This window comes from Pongo abelii, chromosome 8 (genome assembly GCF_028885655.2).
Source record: "Pongo abelii isolate AG06213 chromosome 8, NHGRI_mPonAbe1-v2.0_pri, whole genome shotgun sequence".
Classification (NCBI taxonomy): domain Eukaryota; kingdom Metazoa; phylum Chordata; class Mammalia; order Primates; family Hominidae; genus Pongo; species Pongo abelii.
In genome coordinates, this window is record NC_071993.2 from 69,760,722 (window position 1) to 69,781,142 (window position 20,421).

Genomic DNA, 20,421 nt, shown 5'->3' on the forward strand with positions numbered 1-20,421 from the left:
ACAGTGAAACCCCACCTCTACTAAAAATACAAAAAATTAGCCGGGCGTGGTGGCACACGCCTGTAGTCCCAGCTACTTGGGAGGCTGAGGCAGGAGAATCACTTGAGGGAGGTGGAGGTTGCAGTGAGCTGAGATCACGCCACTGCACTCCAGCCTGGGTGACAGAGCAAGACCCTGTCTCCAAAAAAAAAAAAAACAAAAACAAAAAAACACAAACACAGATATCACTAAAAAGACACAATCCCACCAAAAAAATAAGTGTGGTAGAGACGATATGAACAGACATTTTACAGAAAAGAGAAAAGTAAACTTTTTGTTTGTTTTAAGAGATCTAGTCTAACTCTGTCACCCAGGTTGGGTGCAGTGGTGCAATAATAACTCATTGCAGCCTTAAACTCCTGGGCTCAAGTGATCCTCCTCCCTGAGCCTTCTGAATAGCTGGGACTACAAGCACATAATACCACACCAGTTTAATTTTTATTTTTTAGAGATGGGGTCTCCCTACATTGCCTGGGCTGATCTCAAATTCCTGGTTTCAAGCAATCCTCTGCCTCAGCCTCCCAACTTGCTGGGATTACAGACCTGAGCACTTCACTTGGCCACAAATGTTTTTAAACAAGATGCTCAACTTCACTCATGAAAAAAAAAAATTCGAGGTAAGATGAAACATCACTATTTAGTGATCAAACTGGCAAAAAAAGAAAAAATCAAAAGTTTGGCAATTCTGTTGGTGAGGCTCTGGGTAAAAGGCACTCAACTTTTTTTTTTTTTTTTGAGATGAAGTCTCACTCTGTCACCCAAGCTGGAGTGCAGTGGTACGATCTCAGCTCACTGCAACCTCCGGGTTCAAGCGATTCTCTGGCCTTAGCCTCCCAAGTAGCTGGGACTACACGCGTGAGCCACCATGCCCAGCTAATTTTTGTATTTTTAGTAGAGACGGGGTTTCACTATGTTGGTCAGACTGGTCTCACACTCCTGACCATGATCCACCCACCTCGGCCTCCCAAAGTGCTGAGATTACAGGCATGAGCCACTGCGCCCGGCCTCAATTTTTATTTTTTATTTATTTATTTTTTTAAGATGGAGTCTCGCTCTGTCACCCATGCTGGAATGCAGTGGCGCGATCTCGGCTCACTGCAACCTCCGCCTCCCAGATTCAAGCAATTCTCCCTGCCTCAGCCTCCCGAGTAGCTGGGATTACAGGTGCTCACCACTACACCCAGCTAATTTTTGTATTTTTAGTAGAGATGAGGTTTCACCATCTTGGCCATGCTGGTCTTGAACTCCTGATCTCGTGATCCACCTGCCTCGGCCTCCCAAAGTGCTGGGATTACAGGCGTGAGCCACCGTGCCTGGCCAGCCTCAGTTTTTTTTATAAAGCCAAGAACAAGAGGGATGAACAAAAATCAAAAATCATTATGTTAAAAAATAAAGATTATAAGATTAAAGAATCCAACTAATGGCTATTATAAAAGACATATAAAAAGCAAAAGGACTCCTAATGTATAAATGTGAAAGAAGCTGAGTGTGATGGCTCACATCTGTAGTCCCAGCTACTCACGAGGCTAAGACAGGAAGATCACTTAAGGCCACAAGTTAAAGGATGTAGTGTGCTATCATCATGCCTATAAACAGTCACCGTACTTCTGCCTGGGCAATATATCCAGACCCCAACTCTAAAAATAAAAATTTAAAAAGTGAAAGGAAAAAGGACATATTGGTCAAATGTTGACCAAAAGAAAGAAGTTTAACTACATGTAATTGTTATCAGATAAACTTTAAACTAACAGATGATCAACTAGGAAAGAAAGGATCATAACAAAATTATTTAAGTTCACATTACCGGTAAGACAAAGTACTTTTAAAAGTATGTGCATCTAACAAAATAGTCTCAAAATACATCAAGCCAAAAAAATCTGGAAAAAAATGGACAAACCTAACATCACAGTAGATTTGTTTTGGGTTTTTTTTTGTTTTTTTTTTTTGAGATGGGGTCTCACTCTGTCACCCAGACTGGAGTGCAGTGGTGCAATCTCGGCTCACTGCAACTTCCACCTCTCAGGATCAAGCAATTCTCCTGTCTCAGCCTCCCAAGTAGCTGGGATTACAGGTGCCTGCCACTGCGCCTGCCTAATTTTTGTATTTTTAGTAGAGATGGGGTTTTGCCATGTTGCCCAGGCTGGTCTCAAACTCCTGAGCTCAAGCAGACCACCCACCTCAGACTCCCAAAGTGCTGGGATTACAGGGGTGAGCTACGTCGCCAGCCCTCCCAGTAGATTTTGACACAACATTTTTCTATTACTGACCAGTCAAGCATATAAATAAACAAACATTATATTCAGGAAATAATAATTAACAAGCTTGAATATGTACGGATCATATAATGATATATGGAATATATTAATTTCTGCATCCAATAATTAGATAATCTATATTTTTATCAAATATACATAAAACATTACAAAAGTAGTCATGTACTGGCAAAACATAAATCTCAAAAATTTCTAAGCATAGATATCACATGGAACTTATTCTCTGACCACAATGTACAATCAAAGAACAAATAGCTTTTTAAAAACCGGTATTTCTAAACAATTCCCAAACAATCAACGGGTCAAAAAGAAACCATAAAAGAAATTTAGCTGGGTGCGGTGGCTCACGCCTGTAATCCCAGCACTTTGGGAGGCCGAGGCAGGCGGATCACAAGGTCAGGAGATGGAGACCATCCTGGCTAACACGGTGAAACCCCGTCACTACTAAAAATACAAAAAAAAATTACCCAGGCATGGTGGTGGGTGCCTGTAGTCCCAGCTACTTGGGAGGCTGAGGCAGGAGAATGGCATGAACCCGGGAGGGGGAGCTTGCAGTGAGCCAAGATCACACCACTGCACTCCAGCCTGGGCGACAGAGTGAGACTCCATCTCAAAAAAAAAAAAAAAAAGAAAAGAAAAGAAATTTAAAACACTTCAAAATGAAAAAGTAAAAAACTATCTCACACAGTCCAGGTCGCACAAAAAAGGTATTCTGAGAAAAATGTATAGACTTAAGTGCTCATCTTAGAAATGAAAAAAGCCTATAAATGAATGAGCCAAGTATTCTTATTAAGATATTTAAAGGCCGGGTGTAGTGGCTCATGCCTGTAATCCCAGCATTTTCAGAGGCTGAGGCGGGCAGATCACCTGGGGTCAAGAGTTCAAGACCAGCCTGGCCAAATGGTGAAACCCTGTCTCTAACTAAAAATAGGAAAATTCGCTGGGCTTGGTAGCAGGCGCCTGTAATCCCAGCTACTCTGGAGGCTGAGGCAGGAGAATCGCTTGAACCGGGGAAGTGGAGGTTGCAGTGAGCCGAGATCGTGCCACTGTACTGCAGTCTGTGCAACAGAGTGAGACTCCGTCTCAAAAAAAAAAAAGATATTTGAAAAGGAACAACAGATAACCCCAAAGAAAGTAAAAGGAGATGAGAAAAAACAAAAATCAAAGGAATAGAAAGGAAAGGTACAAAAGAGATCAATTTAAAACACACAATCCCATATAACTACACATACCACTGAGATTAAACAGGTAAACACCACTGAGATTAAACAGGTAAACACCACTGAGATTAAACAGGTAAATACCACTGAGATTAAACAGGTAAACACCACTGAGATTAAACAGGTAAATACCACTGAGATTAAACAGGTAAACACCACTGAGATTAAACAGGTAAATACCACTGAGATTAAACAGGTAAACACCACTGAGATTAAACAGGTAAACACCACTGAGATTAAACAGGTAAACACCACTGAGATTAAACAGGTAAACACCCCTGAGATTAAACAGGTAAACACCACTGAGATTAAACAGGTAAACACCACTGAGATTAAACAGGTAAATACCACTCCCCAAAGAGCCAGCAAGTAAATGGGAACCTCAGTCCTACAACTGCAAGTAACTGAATTCAGCTAACAACCAGAAAGAGCTTGGAAACATTCACCCCTAGAGCCTCCAGAAAGGAACATACACTATCCTCCTAGCATCTTGATTTCTGCCTTGTAAAAACCTGGAGCTGAGAACCAGCTGAGTGAGACACACTGTATCAGATTTCTGGCCTATAGAACTATGAGATAATAAAAGGGTATTGTTTTAAAGCTGCTAAATTTGTGTCAATTTGTTATCTGAAAAACAGAAAATTAATACACCCTTCTCCTTGCTTACAATGGTTAAGTGCTGCTTCCCAGTGTTGGGGCCCAGAAAGCAATACCCCTGTCATCCAAAAGATAACCAGAAGCTACATAGTAGAAAGGAGAGCTTTACTGGGAATATGGGTTTGCAACCAAGGAAGAAAAAGTCTCCAGCGCGAACCAAAGGTGCTCTGTCTTCAAACAGCGGAAGGATAGGTTGGGTTTTATGCCTCACAGGGCCCATATTACACAACAGAATGATATATATTCAGCAGATTTAGGGGAAAGCTATTCATATTTATGAGAAGAGCTGAGCGCATGTGCAATGGGTAAACATATGTGTAATATACATCCTATGTTCACTTTGGGGTGGGGCTTTAGCATTAAAATAAGGTGGAATTTGGCTCTTTACATCAAAAGATAAAAACTATAGGATGCAAAGACAATTTGTGCCCAGCCTCTAAAGCTGATTGAAACTCAAGGTCTATAAAACTTATCAGAAAAGAATGTTTCTAAGTGCCGGGTACAGTGGTTCATGCCTGTAATCCCAGTACTTTGGAAGGCTGAGGCAGGCAGATCACCTGAGGTCAGGAGTTGAAGAACAGCCTGGCCAACATGGCGAAACCCCATCTCCACTAAAAATACAAAAATTACCCAGGCATGGTGGTCCGCGCTGGAGGCTGAGGCCGGAGAATTGCTTGAACATGGGAGGTGGAGGTTGTAGTAAGCCGAGATCGTGCCACTGCACTCCAGCCTGGGTGACAGAGTGAGACTCTGTGTCAAAGAAGGAAAAAAAAAGAAAAGAAAAGAATGTTTCTAAGTTGGGAATTCTGTCCAGAGTTGTAGTGGTCTGGGTTGTAAATCAGAATTGTGATAATTTGTCTGAAAGCTCATATTGTTAGAGAGTTTAATAAGAGTGATTTTTCTTGTAGCCATAGGAATTTAGAAATTTGCCACACCAGCAGAGCCCTTAACTTTCTACTAATAGGTAACTTTGTTTCCTTAACCTTAAGATCTGTCCTGGTTGATAAAGGGGCATTTATTTTGGTCTCTCAAACCACACCCCCAAAGACTGGCACTTAGACATGCTTAAAGGCCTTAGAAGCTGCCTCACAATCAAGATCCCTCTAACCTTGTCATGTCCCCCACCCCAGCGCAGAGAGGGGCTCTCTCTGGTATTTCCTTATCAGCCCAAAAAAGCTTCTTTCCAAAAGAAATGCAATGGTCTTAAACCCCCTTCCTAGGGATCTCATCAAATGATCAGGAAAGGTCAACTACATGAGAAGAAGCTGGAAGTCATGATCATTACTGCCCAGAAAGACTTCATCTATTCTTCCCAGGGCAGCTCCAACAGATTACCCAGGGGGCCTTCATCTGCATGGTAAGACAACCTATGCTCCTGTGCAGCTTCACCTCTCACCTTCCCACAATGTCTGCCTCCCACCTAATGATTTACTGGCCCTCAAAAGAATTGTCTACATTCCCCATTTCCCCACTTTCCTATTTTAAAAAAAGGGTGTATAAGCTTCTGTACTGCACTCGGTTCTCTGAGTACCATATCAAAAACATAGTTCCTCCAGTCAGGTACGGTGTCTCATGCTGGTAATCCCAGCACTTTAGGAGGCAGGCTGATCACTTGAGCCCAGGAGTTCAAGACCAGCCTGGGCAACAAAGAAAGACCCTGTCTCTACAAAAAATTTTATATATATATACATTAAAAAAAAATTTTCTCCTACTAATCACCTCTGCCTCCTCTTAAAAAGCAACCCCTCCTCCTCCTTAGCCTACTCAATATGAAGATGACAAGGATGAAGATCTTTATGATGACCCACTTCCACTCAATGAATAGTAAACAGGTTTTCTCTTATGATTTTTTTTTTTTTAAGACAGAGTATTGCTCTTGTCACCCAGGCTAGAGTGCAATGGCGCAATTTCAGCTCACTGCAACCTCTGCCTCCCAGGTTCAAGTGATTCTCCTGCCTCAGCCTCCTGAGTAGCTAGAATTACAGGCGCCTGCCACTACACACAACTAATTTTTGTATTTTTAGTAGAGATGGGGTTTTACCATGTTGGCCAGGCTGGCCTCGAACTCCTGACCTCAGGTGATCCACCCGCCTCGGCCTCCCAAAGTGCTGGGATTACAGGTGTGAGCTACCACGCCCGGCCATGATTTTCTTAATAACACTTCATTTTCTCTAGCTTTATTGTAAGAATACAGTATTTAATACATATACAAAATATGTGTTTATAGACTATGTTACTGGTAGGACTTCTGGTACACAGTAGATCATTAATAGTTAAGTTTTGGGACAGTAAAAAGTCATATGTCAATTTTCAACTGTGCAAAGGGTCAGCACTACTAACCCCCATATTGTTCAAGGGCCAAGTGTATTTAGTTTGATCTTGAGTCAAAAAAAAAAAATGTTTAAGCCTTTCCTTCTTAAGTCCTTGATGAGAAAGACCTTTAATTTTCAAGTCTATCTTAAAGAATATAATGGAAGCTACAGACCTCCTAAGAAAAATGCAAATTCACAAAAAAGAATTGCATAGAACTTTACGTAAGGTTTAGGACAACATGAAGCCCATATGCCTGCCTGTTGCAAGCTGGATTTTCTGAAAATGGACACTGAAGTAGTTTTGGGTATATGATGTTTATTAGCAGTCAATCCCTGTGAAAGAAATTCGGGGAGAGGCCGGGCACAGTGGCTCACGCCTGTAATCCCAGCACTTTGGGAGGCCGAGGCGGGTGGATCACTGAGGTCAGGAGTTTGAGAACAGCCTGGTCAACATGGTGAAAGCTCATCTCTACTAAAAATACAAAAACTAGCCAGGGGTGGTGGCACACACCTGTAATCCCAGCTACTCAGGGCACCAAGGCAGGAGAATTGCTTGAACTTGGGAGGCAGAAGTTGCAGTGAGCCAAGATCACGCCATCACACTCCAGCCTGGGGGACAAGAGCAAGACTTCATCTCAAAGAAAAAAAAAAAAGAAGAAGAGATTTGGGGAGAAAGCCAGATTGGGCAGAGGGAAAAATCAAATTGCAATTCAGGCCCAACAAAGCCTCAAGCAACCTGGCAGATCTCTGGTGGTATATCACCTGTCAGAGTTGTCTCAGGCCTGAACAAAATGGCTGGGCCTTTAAACATGTCTTGCTTGATTGCAGGATAAGTGCCGCCGTGGAAAGGATGTGACCTTAAGCAAGGAGGCTCTCCGCAACTGAGGTAGAGCCCGAAGGAGCTGACAGCTTAAGGCGATTTTTTTTTTGGTTTTTTTTGGCTGTCCTCTGCAGGCCAGACAGCTGAAGGCTTTCTGATGACTGACCTCCCCACAACTGGGCCGCAATTCTTCCTTGAAGGAGGATCAGGGCTGCACATCTCCATATCCACCACACTCAAACTTCACAACTCCTGTTTCAACCATTTTTAAATCCTCTCATCTCTTATTATTCACCCTTTCTCTTCTTTTCTACTTCTTCTAATTACACCAGTGTGCTTAAGGCAAAAGCCCAAGCATCTGTAGCAGAGAGGATCTGCAGTATAAGGACCTTGTGAGAGGTATACTATACACCATGGGCTGACTGAAGTTGAACAGGGGTAGAAGGAGCCCCCACTCAGAGCAACAGGAAGCCCTACGGACTGAAGTTTCTTTGTAAATTGCTGGCCAAAGCGATAAATGAAATAAGTTCATGTGAACAACAGAGAAATTAACAGCAAATTTCTGTAAACAGACTTTCCACCAAACCAGCTAAACACATATGTCTTATAATTTATCCATCACAACAAAGAACAATACAATATCACTATTTGGAGGTTATAAAATTAAGCATTTATAATACTATCCTTTAAATTATAATCAGATGTAGAAAATGAAGCATATTGGCTGTGGTGGCTCATGCCTGTAATCCCAGAACTTTGGGAGGCTGAGGCAGGAGGATTGCTTGCATCCAGGAGTTTGAGACCAGCCTGGGCAACATAGTGAGACCCCATCTCTACAAAAAGTCAAAAGTTAACCCGGCATGGTGGTGCGCGCCTGTAGTCCCAAACACTCAGGAAGCTGAGGGGGGAGGACTGCTTGAGCCCAGGAGGTTGACATGCAGGGAGCCATTGATTATGCCACTGCACTCAGCCTAGATGACAGAGTGAGACCCTGTCTCAAAAAAAAAGAAAAAAGAGAGAGAGCAAGAACATATCTGTAATGTTTTCATCACACAGTATTTAAATAAATTAAATCTACATTTTCAAAGAAATAGATGAGAATAAACAGAAATGAGGAGTAAAAAAATTTCTCACATCCCTTACAAGGAAAATTAATTTTATATATAACATCAAATAATGCAAAATATATTAGCAACACTTCCCTTTTATGCAAATAACTACACATATTTTGACTCAGTCACATTAACGACAGTAAACAAATCATCTACACATCATAACATAAGTATATTCAGAATAATTAAGGTTTCCCTACATGTTAAATCCCCTGCAATTAATTTACTATCAATGGGTTTGCAGTACAGAAAAAAACTCAGAAAAAAACTAAGTATTTATTTGCTTGACATATCAATGGAAAGTTCAAGCTAATATGAAAATATCAAGCAGCTTTGTCATATCAAATAATTACATTTTTGACAAATACTATTAAAGAAAAAAGATATACTTAAAAACTGCCTTAAAATATACCTGAATATAAATGTAAAGTAGACATACTTTTAATTCCTAAGCATAAAAATGTAAATAAGTCAAATGCTTAATCAACAAGGTTAGAGCAAAAATTTCCAACATTAGAACTGACAATTATTGCCAAATATTAATCAAGGTCTGTCCTATCTCCAAGTTTCAACTGAATAACTGTCAATTTGGGGGTATCAAAAACCCCCACAATTTGATACTAAGGTGAATATATGTTATACTAAGAAAAATTCTCAATACAGAAGCCTCTGTTTATAAGTAGGTTAAGTTTTATTTGTTCTTTAATCTAAAGTGACCATCCCTATATATATTCCTGCCAAATAGAAGACTACATTACCGCTATATGCATTCTATTAAGACATTTTTCTCCAAAATATTCCAGTTTTGTCTACACTAAAAATTGGTTGTGATCTTCTTAATGATCTATGTACAAATGCCGTAAGAAACTTTTTAGCAGCTATGGAATCCACAATTGCTGCCTTGACAATTACTTGGACATTATCTGGATTTAAAGGGCCTTAAGTCTACAGAACTATCTGGCTATGAAAAGTCTGATCAGCAGGACCTATAATGTTTTAGCCTTTAAATTCTCAAACTCTTAGTCTTTTAACAAAAGATCAATAGACATCTAATATTGATGCCCAGACTCTACTGTAAATTCAAAAGCATTTCTACCAATGTCTCCTACTGTACTTACTTTCAATTGCTAAGGCCAGCAGTTCTCAAAGCATAGTCTAGGGACCACAACGGTCCCACAAAATCTTCTCAGGGAATCCACAAGGTTAAAACAATTTGCTTTGCTGGGTGCAGTGGCTCACACCTGTAATCCTAGCTCTTTGGGAGGCCGAGGTGGGACGATGGCTTGAGACCAGGAGTTCTGGATCAGTTCAATACATTACAACAGATTGCAGGCAGAAGCAGATGAAAATCCAGCTGTCTTCTACTAAGTCAGACATTAAAGAGATTTGCAAAAAGTAATACCATTCTTTTAACAATTTTTTTCTGGTTTAGAAAATATCATTTTCCACAAAAATGTGTTTATGCTAGCAAATACTGGGTTTATTATAGTTATCTTTAAATGTATTGAATATTTTCAACTGTTTCCATTTTAATTTCTAATATGGTAATTATCAATGGATATAACCCACTAAGCAATAGCACTTTGGGGCATAGGCACATTACTTTTCACATGTTTAATCACTTGCTTTATTCTTCAAAATAACTCCCATTGTTGAACAAACCAATTCTTCACCATTTAGTTTATTTAAAACTTTCTCTACTTTTAATTACCATCGGACTAATATCTCTCCCTATTAACATGTCACATTCTTATCACTTTTATTTATTTATTTTTTGAAATGAAGTCTGGCTCTGTTGCCCAGGCTGGAGTGGAGTGGCATGATCTTGGCTCACTGCAACCTCCACCTCCTGGGTTCAAGCGATTCTCCTGCCTCAGCCTCCCGAGTAGCTGGGACTACAGGCACGTGCCACCAAGCCTAGCTAATTTTTTGTATTTTTAGTAGACACAGGGTTTCCCCATGTTGGCCAGGCTGGTCTTGAACTCCTGAGCTCAAGTGATCCACCTGCCTCGGCCTCCCAAAGTGCTGGGATTACAGTGAGCCACCACACCTGGCACATTCTTATCACTTTTACACCTACATAACACAATATTCTTAAAAATAAATAGCGACTAAAGCACAAATACAACAAATATAGTACAGAATAATAAACACAATAACCAACCATAAAATGACCAGCCAGGTCAGTATACACTATTTTTGGTCTCATGTGATTTGTGTCTATAAAATATGGTGAAAATTAGTAAAAATAAGTTCTTTATATGTTACACTGATACTTCTCAAATCTGAATAAAAGACGCCAGTATAAAGCTGCTTGTAGCTAACCAGAGTTAAATATGCCATAAGTCAAATAATGATGTATCACTATATTATAAGGAAATGATTAGTTCTATTCCATCACTATCAAGAGTTTCATATGTATTGCTAGCTATTGGAAATGTAGGTTACTAAATCTCTAATGTTCAAACAGTTTAAAAACAATTAAGGAGGCTCTTTTCTTGAGACTACACATACATTAACCCAAATAGATTATAAGAGCATTATAGTTGGTGGGGAAAAAAATTATGATAAATACAAGCAATATTTTCTAATAAAGATGAATGTTAATAGAAAAATTAATGTTACATTTAAAATATAATTTGAATATTGTGTACAACAATGAAGCACTTTAATTAAAAAACAAGTTTAAACCACACTTAATCATTCATCTTTCTCCCTTGCTGCCAACTTCCTTTTATTCTTCAAACACATGAAGCAGTTGATATTATTTCCCCAAACAATAAAACCATTTATCATAATTTCACTATACTTACTGCTACTCCTTAAAGATAATTTATATTTCCCCACATAAATTAATAGTAAAAATCTTGCAGAAGCTAAATCTGCACATTAAGTACTAGGATAAACATACTGGCAAGTCATGAATAGGACAATATCTACCAACGGTCATTTTCAGCACTGAAAGTGGTAATCAATAAATTAAATTGATAATCTGAATATTGATCATTCTACAACATTTGTGATACTTACGGATTATAGGCTAATTTAAAACATATAGCAAAGACTGATAAAATCCAAACATGTCTGGGTAATAACCATGCTTATAAGTGGACTAACATTTCTGTAATATCTAATATATGCCAGGCACTAGGCTAGGTATTTCACACACATTATCTTATTTTATCATCACCATAACTATATCAATAGTTGTATCAACAATTTTGCCAGTGAGGAAATGGACTCTGAGAAGTCACACAACTAATAAGTAGCACAGATGAAATGAAAGTAAAACCAAATTCTAGTGAAATAAAATCAATAGCGTAAGAACAGATTAGCCAAAAAAAAAAAAAAAAAAAAACAGTTTTTCCTGTGTTGGGGGGTGTTGTTGTTTCTTAAAGATATGGTGACTTGCTCTGTTGCTTAGGCTGGAGTGCAGTGGCGCAATCATAGCTCACTGCAGCCTCGAACTCCTGGGCTCAAGCAATCCACCTGCCTCAGCCTCCTGGGTAGCTAGAACTACAGGTTCATGCCACTATCTCTGGCTAACTTTTAAATATTTTATAGAGATGGGATCTCATTATGTTGCCCAGGCTGGTCTCAAACTCCTGGCTTCAAGTGAACCTCCTACCACAGCCTCCCAAAGTGCTGGGATTACAGGTGTGAGCCACCATACCTGGCAAAGAAAAACAGCTTTAAGATTACTTCCTTAAAGAAATAAGTGCAATTTTACAACCATTCTTTATTTCCCTAATAAGATCCAAATTTTCTTTGGGGAATCATCCCTTCAACATTCTTAATCCATAAATTTCCAGCAGTGTTAACTCTATCTCCAGTTGCAGAGTAGATATGGAACCCGAACAAGCCAAAGAGGCCTAATATGACATAATCCCACACCTGTTTTTAGAACCACTAAAACAGACAGACACACACACACACACACACACACACACACACACAAATAAGGATATAAGCCAATAGCTGATGGCAGTACCCTACCTCTAGAAGATGAGGTGAAGAGGGTCCAAATAAAATTATTTGAACCGCTGCATCAAGCTTCACCTAAAATCAGCCATACCAACATCTTTTTAGATATGTGATCCAATAATTTCCATTTACTTAAGCCAGTATGAGTTATGGTTTCTGTCACCTGCACAATACACATATCAACAAAAATTTAATGGTGTAACTCATCTCCAGTAATCAAATAATGCACTTAATTATTCACAGTCTGGAATCTTAAAAAAAAAAAAATGTAACAGGAATCAAGGAATCATCTTCAATACAGTCATCCCTCAGTATCTTTGGGGGATCCAGGACCCAACTTGGATACCAAAATGCACACATACTCACAGTTGGCCCCGTTGAACCCATAGATCCGAAAAGTTGGCCCTTCTCTCCATGTACACAACTTTCACATTCCTTGAATATTGTATTTTCCATCCATTTTTGCTTGTAGATGCCAAACCAACCCATATAGAGGGCCAACTGTATTTACTGGAAAAAAACTAATATAAGTAGGTGCATGCAGTTCAAACCTGTGCTGTTTGAGGGTCAACTGTATTTGTGTATAACCTGCATACATCCTCCCCAAACTTTAAATCATCTCTAGATTACTTATAATATCTAATACAACGGAAATGTATGTAAACTTTTGTCATATTGTTTAGGGAATATTGACAAGGAAAAAAGTGTACATGCTCTGTACACAGGCAATTTCTTTTTCCCTAATATTTTCTTTCCACGGTTTAATCCACCAATGCAGAACCCATGGATACGTATTTCAAAAAAATTCAATGGAATTGTACATTGACCTAGGAAAAGGCCACTAAAGCTTATTAAAACACCAAGTTCCTTCTGATTATATAATTTCAATATTGAAATTATATAATCTCAATATGAAATAATTTCAATATTTCAATTATCTTTTTTAATATGAATTTTAAATGAAAATACCTTTTTATATACAACCTTTAAAATTAGAAGGAAATGAACTATTACTTTTAAAACACAGTTTATTTGGTGGACAAACTTCTTTACAATGCAAATTCCAGAAAATTTTTCAAAATGATCACTGGAGAAGAAAATATCAAGAACTATAATATACTATGGGTTATACTCAATAAGACAATTCACTCATTTACTATACAAGCAGTGTCTTTTTTTTTCTTTTTTTCTTTTTTTGAAGCAGAGTCCCGCTCTGTCACTCAGGCTGGAGTGCAGTGGTGCGATCTCCGCTCACAGCAACCTCTGCTTCCCCGGTTCAAGCAATTCTCTGCCTCAGCCTCCCGAGTAGCTGGGATTACAGGTGCCCGCCACCACGCCGGGCTAATTTTTGTATTTTTAGTAGAGACGGCGTTTCATCATGTTGGCCGGGCTGGTCTTGAATTGCTGACCTCGTGATCCACCCACCTCGGCCTCCCAAGGTGCTGAGATTACAGGCATGAGCCACAGTGCCCGGCCGCCTTTCGATCTTTCTATTCTGAGGTTACTGAGCCTCCAGAGACTTCAAATAAGCAGTCTAAGACTAATGGCACCACCTAGTGTCCTGTACTGGTCACTATCTGACTCACTGTCTACTTCCTTTTGCTGCTTGACATAGGCTAGTCTTCTTCTATTGCTGTTTTTCTTAGTAATCCTTCCAAAAGTCATTTATGTCTCATTTATATATACATACACATCAACACATCATCCTTAAGTCTCCTTCTCTCATCCCTCTCTCTGCAATTGTCCCATTACTTTAGGAACAACTATTTAGTATGCCCTTGATCTTTGCCAGGTACTTGGTCCTTAACCTATATTATCATCACAAGCACTTTATAAACCTAATAGAACCTCTACTCACATGCCCTAGATCCCCTAAATCTCAGATAATTATAACAGGCAGTGCGAATCTAAAACCAATTTGCCTAATTACTACCCATATGACCCATGTACGTTTTAAAAAAAATATTTTCATACAATGGCCAAACTACAAATCCAATTTATAAAAATTGGTGGTAAATGAATAAGTTATATCTCAAAAGAAAACAAATGGCATTAAAAGTGAAAATTAGATTTTAAGTGAGGCTCACTTCACTTTAAAGTGTATAGAAGTTCTGACTTTGAAAAAGTGATTTTTTTTTCACTCTTTTGTAATTAAGTTGAGCTTTTCTCAAATATCATCACAGAAAAAAATGTTACTGTTCACATCTGCTGGTTATAATATCATTTTCTAGGCCAGGCACGGTGGCTCACGCCTGTAATCCCAGCACTTTTGGAGGCCAAGGCAGGTGGATCACGAGGTCAGGAGATTGAGACCATCTTGGCCAACATGGTGAAACCCCGTCTCTACTAAAATAAAAACAATTAGCTGGGCATGGTGGTGCGCACCTGTAGTCCTAGCTACTCAGGAGGCTGAGGCAGGGGAATCGCTTGAACCCAGGAAGCAGATGTTGCAGTGAGCTGAGATCGCGCCACTGCACTCCAGCCTGCTGACAGAGCAAGACTCCGTCTCAAAAAAAAAAAAAATTTGTAGTATTTTATATTATAAATTCCAATATTATAGCTTATCATCAGCTAAATCAATTTTGGGAAGAGGGCTTGGACCTAATTATCACTGTTATTTTCATTTTAAGAAAATTTGGCCAGGTGTGGTTGCTCACAACTGTAATCCCAGCACTTTGGGAGGCCGAGGCAGGAGAATCATTTGATGTTCAAGACCAGTCTACCCAACAAAGCAAGAACCCGTCTCTACAAAAAATAAAGAAAAAAATAGGTATTTTGATAAAAAAGAAAATTCAACTGAAACATTGGTATAGGGACAAATAGACCAATGGAACAGAATTAGAACCCAGAAATTGACCCCCATGCAAACAAAAAACTATTAAGGCAATAAATTTTTCAGAAAATTATACAAAGATAATTGGTTATCCATATGCAAAAAAACTCAAGTCTCCAACTCTACCTCACACCATACACAAAAATTACATACTACCAGATGAAAGATCTACCTCTGCAAAGCACATATAGGAAATTCTGACCTTACAGTAGGAAGTAATTTCTTAAATAAGGCATAAGAACATAAAGCATTTTTAAAAATTGATAATTTGATTACATTTCATTTTAAAACTTGTATGAGGCAAAAGACACCACAAAATGAAAGACAAGTCACATACTAGGCACAGATATATGGCAAATATAATCAAAGAATTTGTATCCATAAAATACAAAAAAACATGCAAATCAGTAATTTAAAATATCTCAAAAGAAAAAAATGTGTAAAGGACACTAAGAGGCAATCACAAGATGGGAACTGTAAAAGGTAAATATGTGTATAAGAAAAAAGGCTCAGCCTCACTATATATTTTCAAAATTCAATTAAAACCACAGTGAGATACAGTTCATACCTACAAAATAGAAATTAGAACTTCTGTTTATACCAATTCTTAGCAAGACAATTGAGAAAGGGAATGCTCAGATACCACTGGAAAGAACAACTCAGCAACATCTACTGAAGTGCAACATGTGCAAGCCCAATGACACAACAATTCCACACACAGGTATAAACCCCAAGGAGCACCAGCCTATAAAACTTTTTATGATAATGGAATGATTCCATATTCACAATATCCAATACATTACTCACTAGTTACATGTGGCTATTAAACACTTTAAATGTTGCTAGTGCAACTGAGGAACTGAGTTAATTTTAATTAATTGAAATTTAAATATCCACATATTTAAAATACAGTCCTCAAGAATCTTTCATATATGCATAAACAGATCAGTACAAGAACCTTAAACGCAGTAGTGTTTCTAATACTGAAAAACCTGTAATTCCTCAACCAAAGAATAAATTGTGATGTATTCATACAATTCTATACAGGTGAAAATAAATTACATATAAATTACATGCATTAACATGGAAAAATCTAAAAATTCAATGTTACACAAAAAAGCAAGCCAAAGGAGAGACACTGTAAAATATGTTTTAGAACATGCAAATCAATACTTCATATTGCTTACGAACATATACACATATATTTTAAGCACTAAGAAAAGCATTACAGCTAAAAACAACACTGGAACACCAGTGAACTTTGAAATAAGACAGAAAATGGACTGAAGACAGGTATACAGAGAACCCCAGATGTACCTGTAATGTATTCCCCTTTTACCATTTGGGTGGAAGACTCTGCCCACCCAAATCTTCAATAAATCTAAGTGTTGAGAGATTGGGTACATGGGTGTTTGTTTTAGTACTGCTAGTTTGTTCTACATAAAGTATTTCATAAGGAAAAACTAAAAGTAAGAAAATTCATGCTACAAACTGTAGAACATCACTAGCAAGTTTGAGAGGTTCCTGTGTATTCTTTAATTTCTCTCCATCTCACACAGCTTACTAACATCCATCACTAAGTACAATGAAATCAAATTTGTGAAGGCCTAAAACACCCAACTGTATTTTCATGATGAAGCACAGCCTGTCACTAAAAATGTGTTCTATTTCCTAGTAAAAGCAGTAAAAAGCAAAGTTTCTCTTTTTCTTATGGCTTTTGACATCGAATTCAATTCCCCTGTGCAGTATATGTGGAAATCGAATATTTGGGGTGGGAGACGAGGCAGGGAGAAAACTTTGCTATTACCTGTGGGATAATTCATGGATTCCTAAACCAGGCCATTTAGCCATGAGGTCAATATAACATATGTTTTAAATAACATTTAATCTACTCTGCTGAACTCTTTATTAAATGTTTATGTTTTACAACAATTGAAAAATTCAGAGGATTACATATTAGGTCTTCCTGCCACAGCAAGACACCCTGTTCTCTCCTAATATAAAAAAATCAAAAGCTAATAAATGTATTCATGAAAACATAAGCAAGCATCACATTCCATTCAAAGAAAGCCTGTCTCCAAAAGTTTTCTTGAGTTAGTCAATATTACTATTGAAAAGCACAAATACATGTTTTATCAATTACACTCCTACTAATCCCTAGAATTGTAAATTCCATGACAGCAAGTACAGTATCACCTTTGTATTCCCAAAGAGTATCACAACATGACTGAATGAATAAATGAATACATGAATGAAGCTACCTATTTATTCATCAGTATGAAATGGGTTCTATGTTGGTTTGTTGTGTTTCGTGACTAAGACAAAAATAATATGAAAAACTGGAAATAAACATGCTTGATAAAGCCATTCTAACTCAATATTGAGGTATCACACCAGAATCTGAAGTTCAGGTAGGAGAATCTCAAAGCTTCTTCCTCTCCTTGCCTTCCCTGCCCCACCCTCTACCTCTCAGAGAAAGTAATAAGATAAAAGCCATGTATATCTTACAGAAGAACTGGCACAATTATATAAAAGTACATGCAAAAAAGATAATAAATGCAAGTGGTTTTCGTTTGTTTTTTTTTTTTTTGAGATGAAGTCTCGCTCTTGTAATCCAGGCTGGAGTGCAATGGCGTGATCACAGCAACCTCTGCCTCCCAGGTTCAAGCGATTCTCCTGCCTGAGCCTCCCACGTAGCTGGGATTTACAGGTGCCTGCCACCATACCCAGCTAATTTTTGTACTTTTAGTAGAGACAGGGTTTCGCCATGTTGGCCAAGCTGGTCTTGAACTCCTGACCTCAGGTGATTCACCCACCTCGGCCTCCCAAAGCACTGGGATTACAGGTGTGAGCCACCACACCCAGCCCATGAGTGTTTTTTGTAGTGGAAAACTTGAAAAATCCAGTGTCTATTAATAGAAAACTGGCTAATAAAAATAACTCATAGCTCTAGACAAAATGGTAGAGAAGAAATTTCAAAAACCTGCATGAATGGCAGGAAGAACATTTAAGTCTCTGGACTGTAAGGGCCCATTACATGCTCAGAACAATGAAAAAAAAAAAAGAGCCATAATAAGAAAAATCACATTGAGAAATGCCAGAATACCAGGAGGAAAGAGGAGATTCTAAGAATGTCCAAAGAGAAAAAAATAGGTCACATACAAAGAATCAGCAATCAGTGTGGCATCAAACTTCACATAGGCAACACTGGTTACTAATGGAGCAAGGCCTTCAAGTTTCTGAGGATTAATTATTTTCAATCTGCATTTCCACACTTAATTGAAATACCAACCTATGTAAAGGTAGAATAAAGATATTTTAGACCTACATGTACTGAAAAATTTTATTTCTCACATATTCTTTTCTCAGGAAGCTCTGGAGAATATGCTTGAGCAAAACAAGGGCATAAACTAATAAGACTAAAAATAATCAAAAAGCAAATTGTCCCCCAAAAGAGCAACAAAGGGAAGTCCCAGGATCAGAGCTGAAAAGAGTAAGACAACTCCTTATTAAAGTAGAATAGAGGGCTGAAGGAGAGAGATTTCCAGGAAAAAAAATTATTGAGTTTTAAACCTATGGTAAACAAAGAAAAATTAATGAGAGGTGCTGGAGAGATCTGCTGAAACACTGAGGGGGGAGATTAGCAAATTAACCAATAGGAAACCAAGCAAATGAATAAACAAGGCTATAAATAATGTGGTGGGAAAGGGGGACCAAATATTTGTTTAAGCAAATGAATGTAATGTGCTATATTACAGCACTCAATACTTACATAGTCACTATAATATAAATAACGATTAAAAACTGCTTATAGATTGAACCAAAATTATTATATAACTTTTCAGAACTGGGTGCACAGGTATATAATATGATCTGTATCCCAGGCCCCAATAAGAAGGTCAATAGATAACATCTAAAATTGGTTAATCAGAAAAGCTGAATACACACATTATTTAGGAATAAGCTAGTATCAGAAGGAACAAACTAACAGTATTATAAGTTGCCGCTTCTGGAGAACCCAGGGTAGGATAGGAGACTGTTATATTTTATTGTAAACTTTTGGCACTAATCAGTTTTTATTCACATGTGAGAATTACCTTAACACAAACAAGTTCTTAGTATTATCAACTTTGATGATATTTAAATTAATAGAAGAAACAGTAAGCAGGGAACACAGTTAACAAAACATAAAATATAAATTTCCCTGAATTATTTGAAGTTTAAAAATAACCAATTTAGGAACTAAAACAGTGATCACAACTTGGAAGGATGGAGAAAAGGTAGAAGTGGTGTGAGATAAAGAGTACCTAATCACAGAACACAGAAGAGCAAAAGCATCGAGAAATAATTTCTAAGGCTGGGCACAGTGGCTCATGCCTATAATCACAGCACTATAATCACAGTGGCTCATGCCTATAATCACAGGCCAAGGCAGGAGGATCACTTGAGGCCAGGCATTCGAGGGACAACATAGCGAACCCCTGTTTCTACAAAAAAATTAAAAAATTAGCTGGGCGGAGTGGTGCATGCCTGCAGTCCCAGCTGCTCAGGAAGCTGAGGCAGGAGGATAGCTTGAGCCCAGGAGTTCAAGGCTTCAGTGAGCTATGATCGCACCAATGTACTCCAACCTGGTGAGAGGGCAAGAACTTGTCTCTAATTAAAAAAGCAAAACAAACAAACAAACAAAAGAATCTATAATTCTACTACAGGTTGAGACAACCACAATAAGCACTGAAAACAGAATCAGTTACAAGTGGCTGATTTTGGGGGGAGTGGGAACAGAGAAACATAGGGCAAGATTTTTCTTGTTTTTCATTATTAGACCATCTGTTCTATTTGATTGTTAACCATGTACACATATTACCTTTGAGGGTTTTTTTTTTTTTTTTAAATGGCCTAAGCTATAATGGGTCAGAGTCCTAGGAGTTCCCTGAAACTTGTTACTAAAACTCTCTCAAAAGGGTAAAATGCACTTAACATACATAAGTCTTCAAAACTTAGAATATCCCTATCTGGAACATTCTTATAAAGGAATACAAGATGAGTGAGCAAAGAAATACTAATTTATTGGAAAGAAAGCTGAGCAGGACAAGAAGTGTTTCCAATAATATGAACACGTATAGAAAGAATGAGTAATGAAATTCAATCTGAGTCATTTAATTCAGTGAGCA

General features: G+C 38.2%; 1 protein-coding gene across 11 annotated transcripts in view; it reads right to left on the minus strand.

Moving 5' to 3' along the window:
* The window catches only part of ADK (adenosine kinase), a 564,491-nt gene that overhangs the window by 441,397 nt on the left and 102,673 nt on the right, over positions 1–20,421 (minus strand). For 5 of the 11 annotated variants that reach the window (XM_024253824.3, XM_024253827.3, XM_054522433.2 and 2 more), the window contains exon 4: positions 12,784–12,927. The exons of the other annotated variants lie outside the window; for them this stretch is intronic. In XM_024253824.3, coding sequence (XP_024109592.1) covers positions 12,784–12,927 — 144 coding nt within the window. The remainder of the gene's footprint in view (positions 1–12,783; positions 12,928–20,421) is intronic. 11 annotated transcript variants of the gene reach the window in all.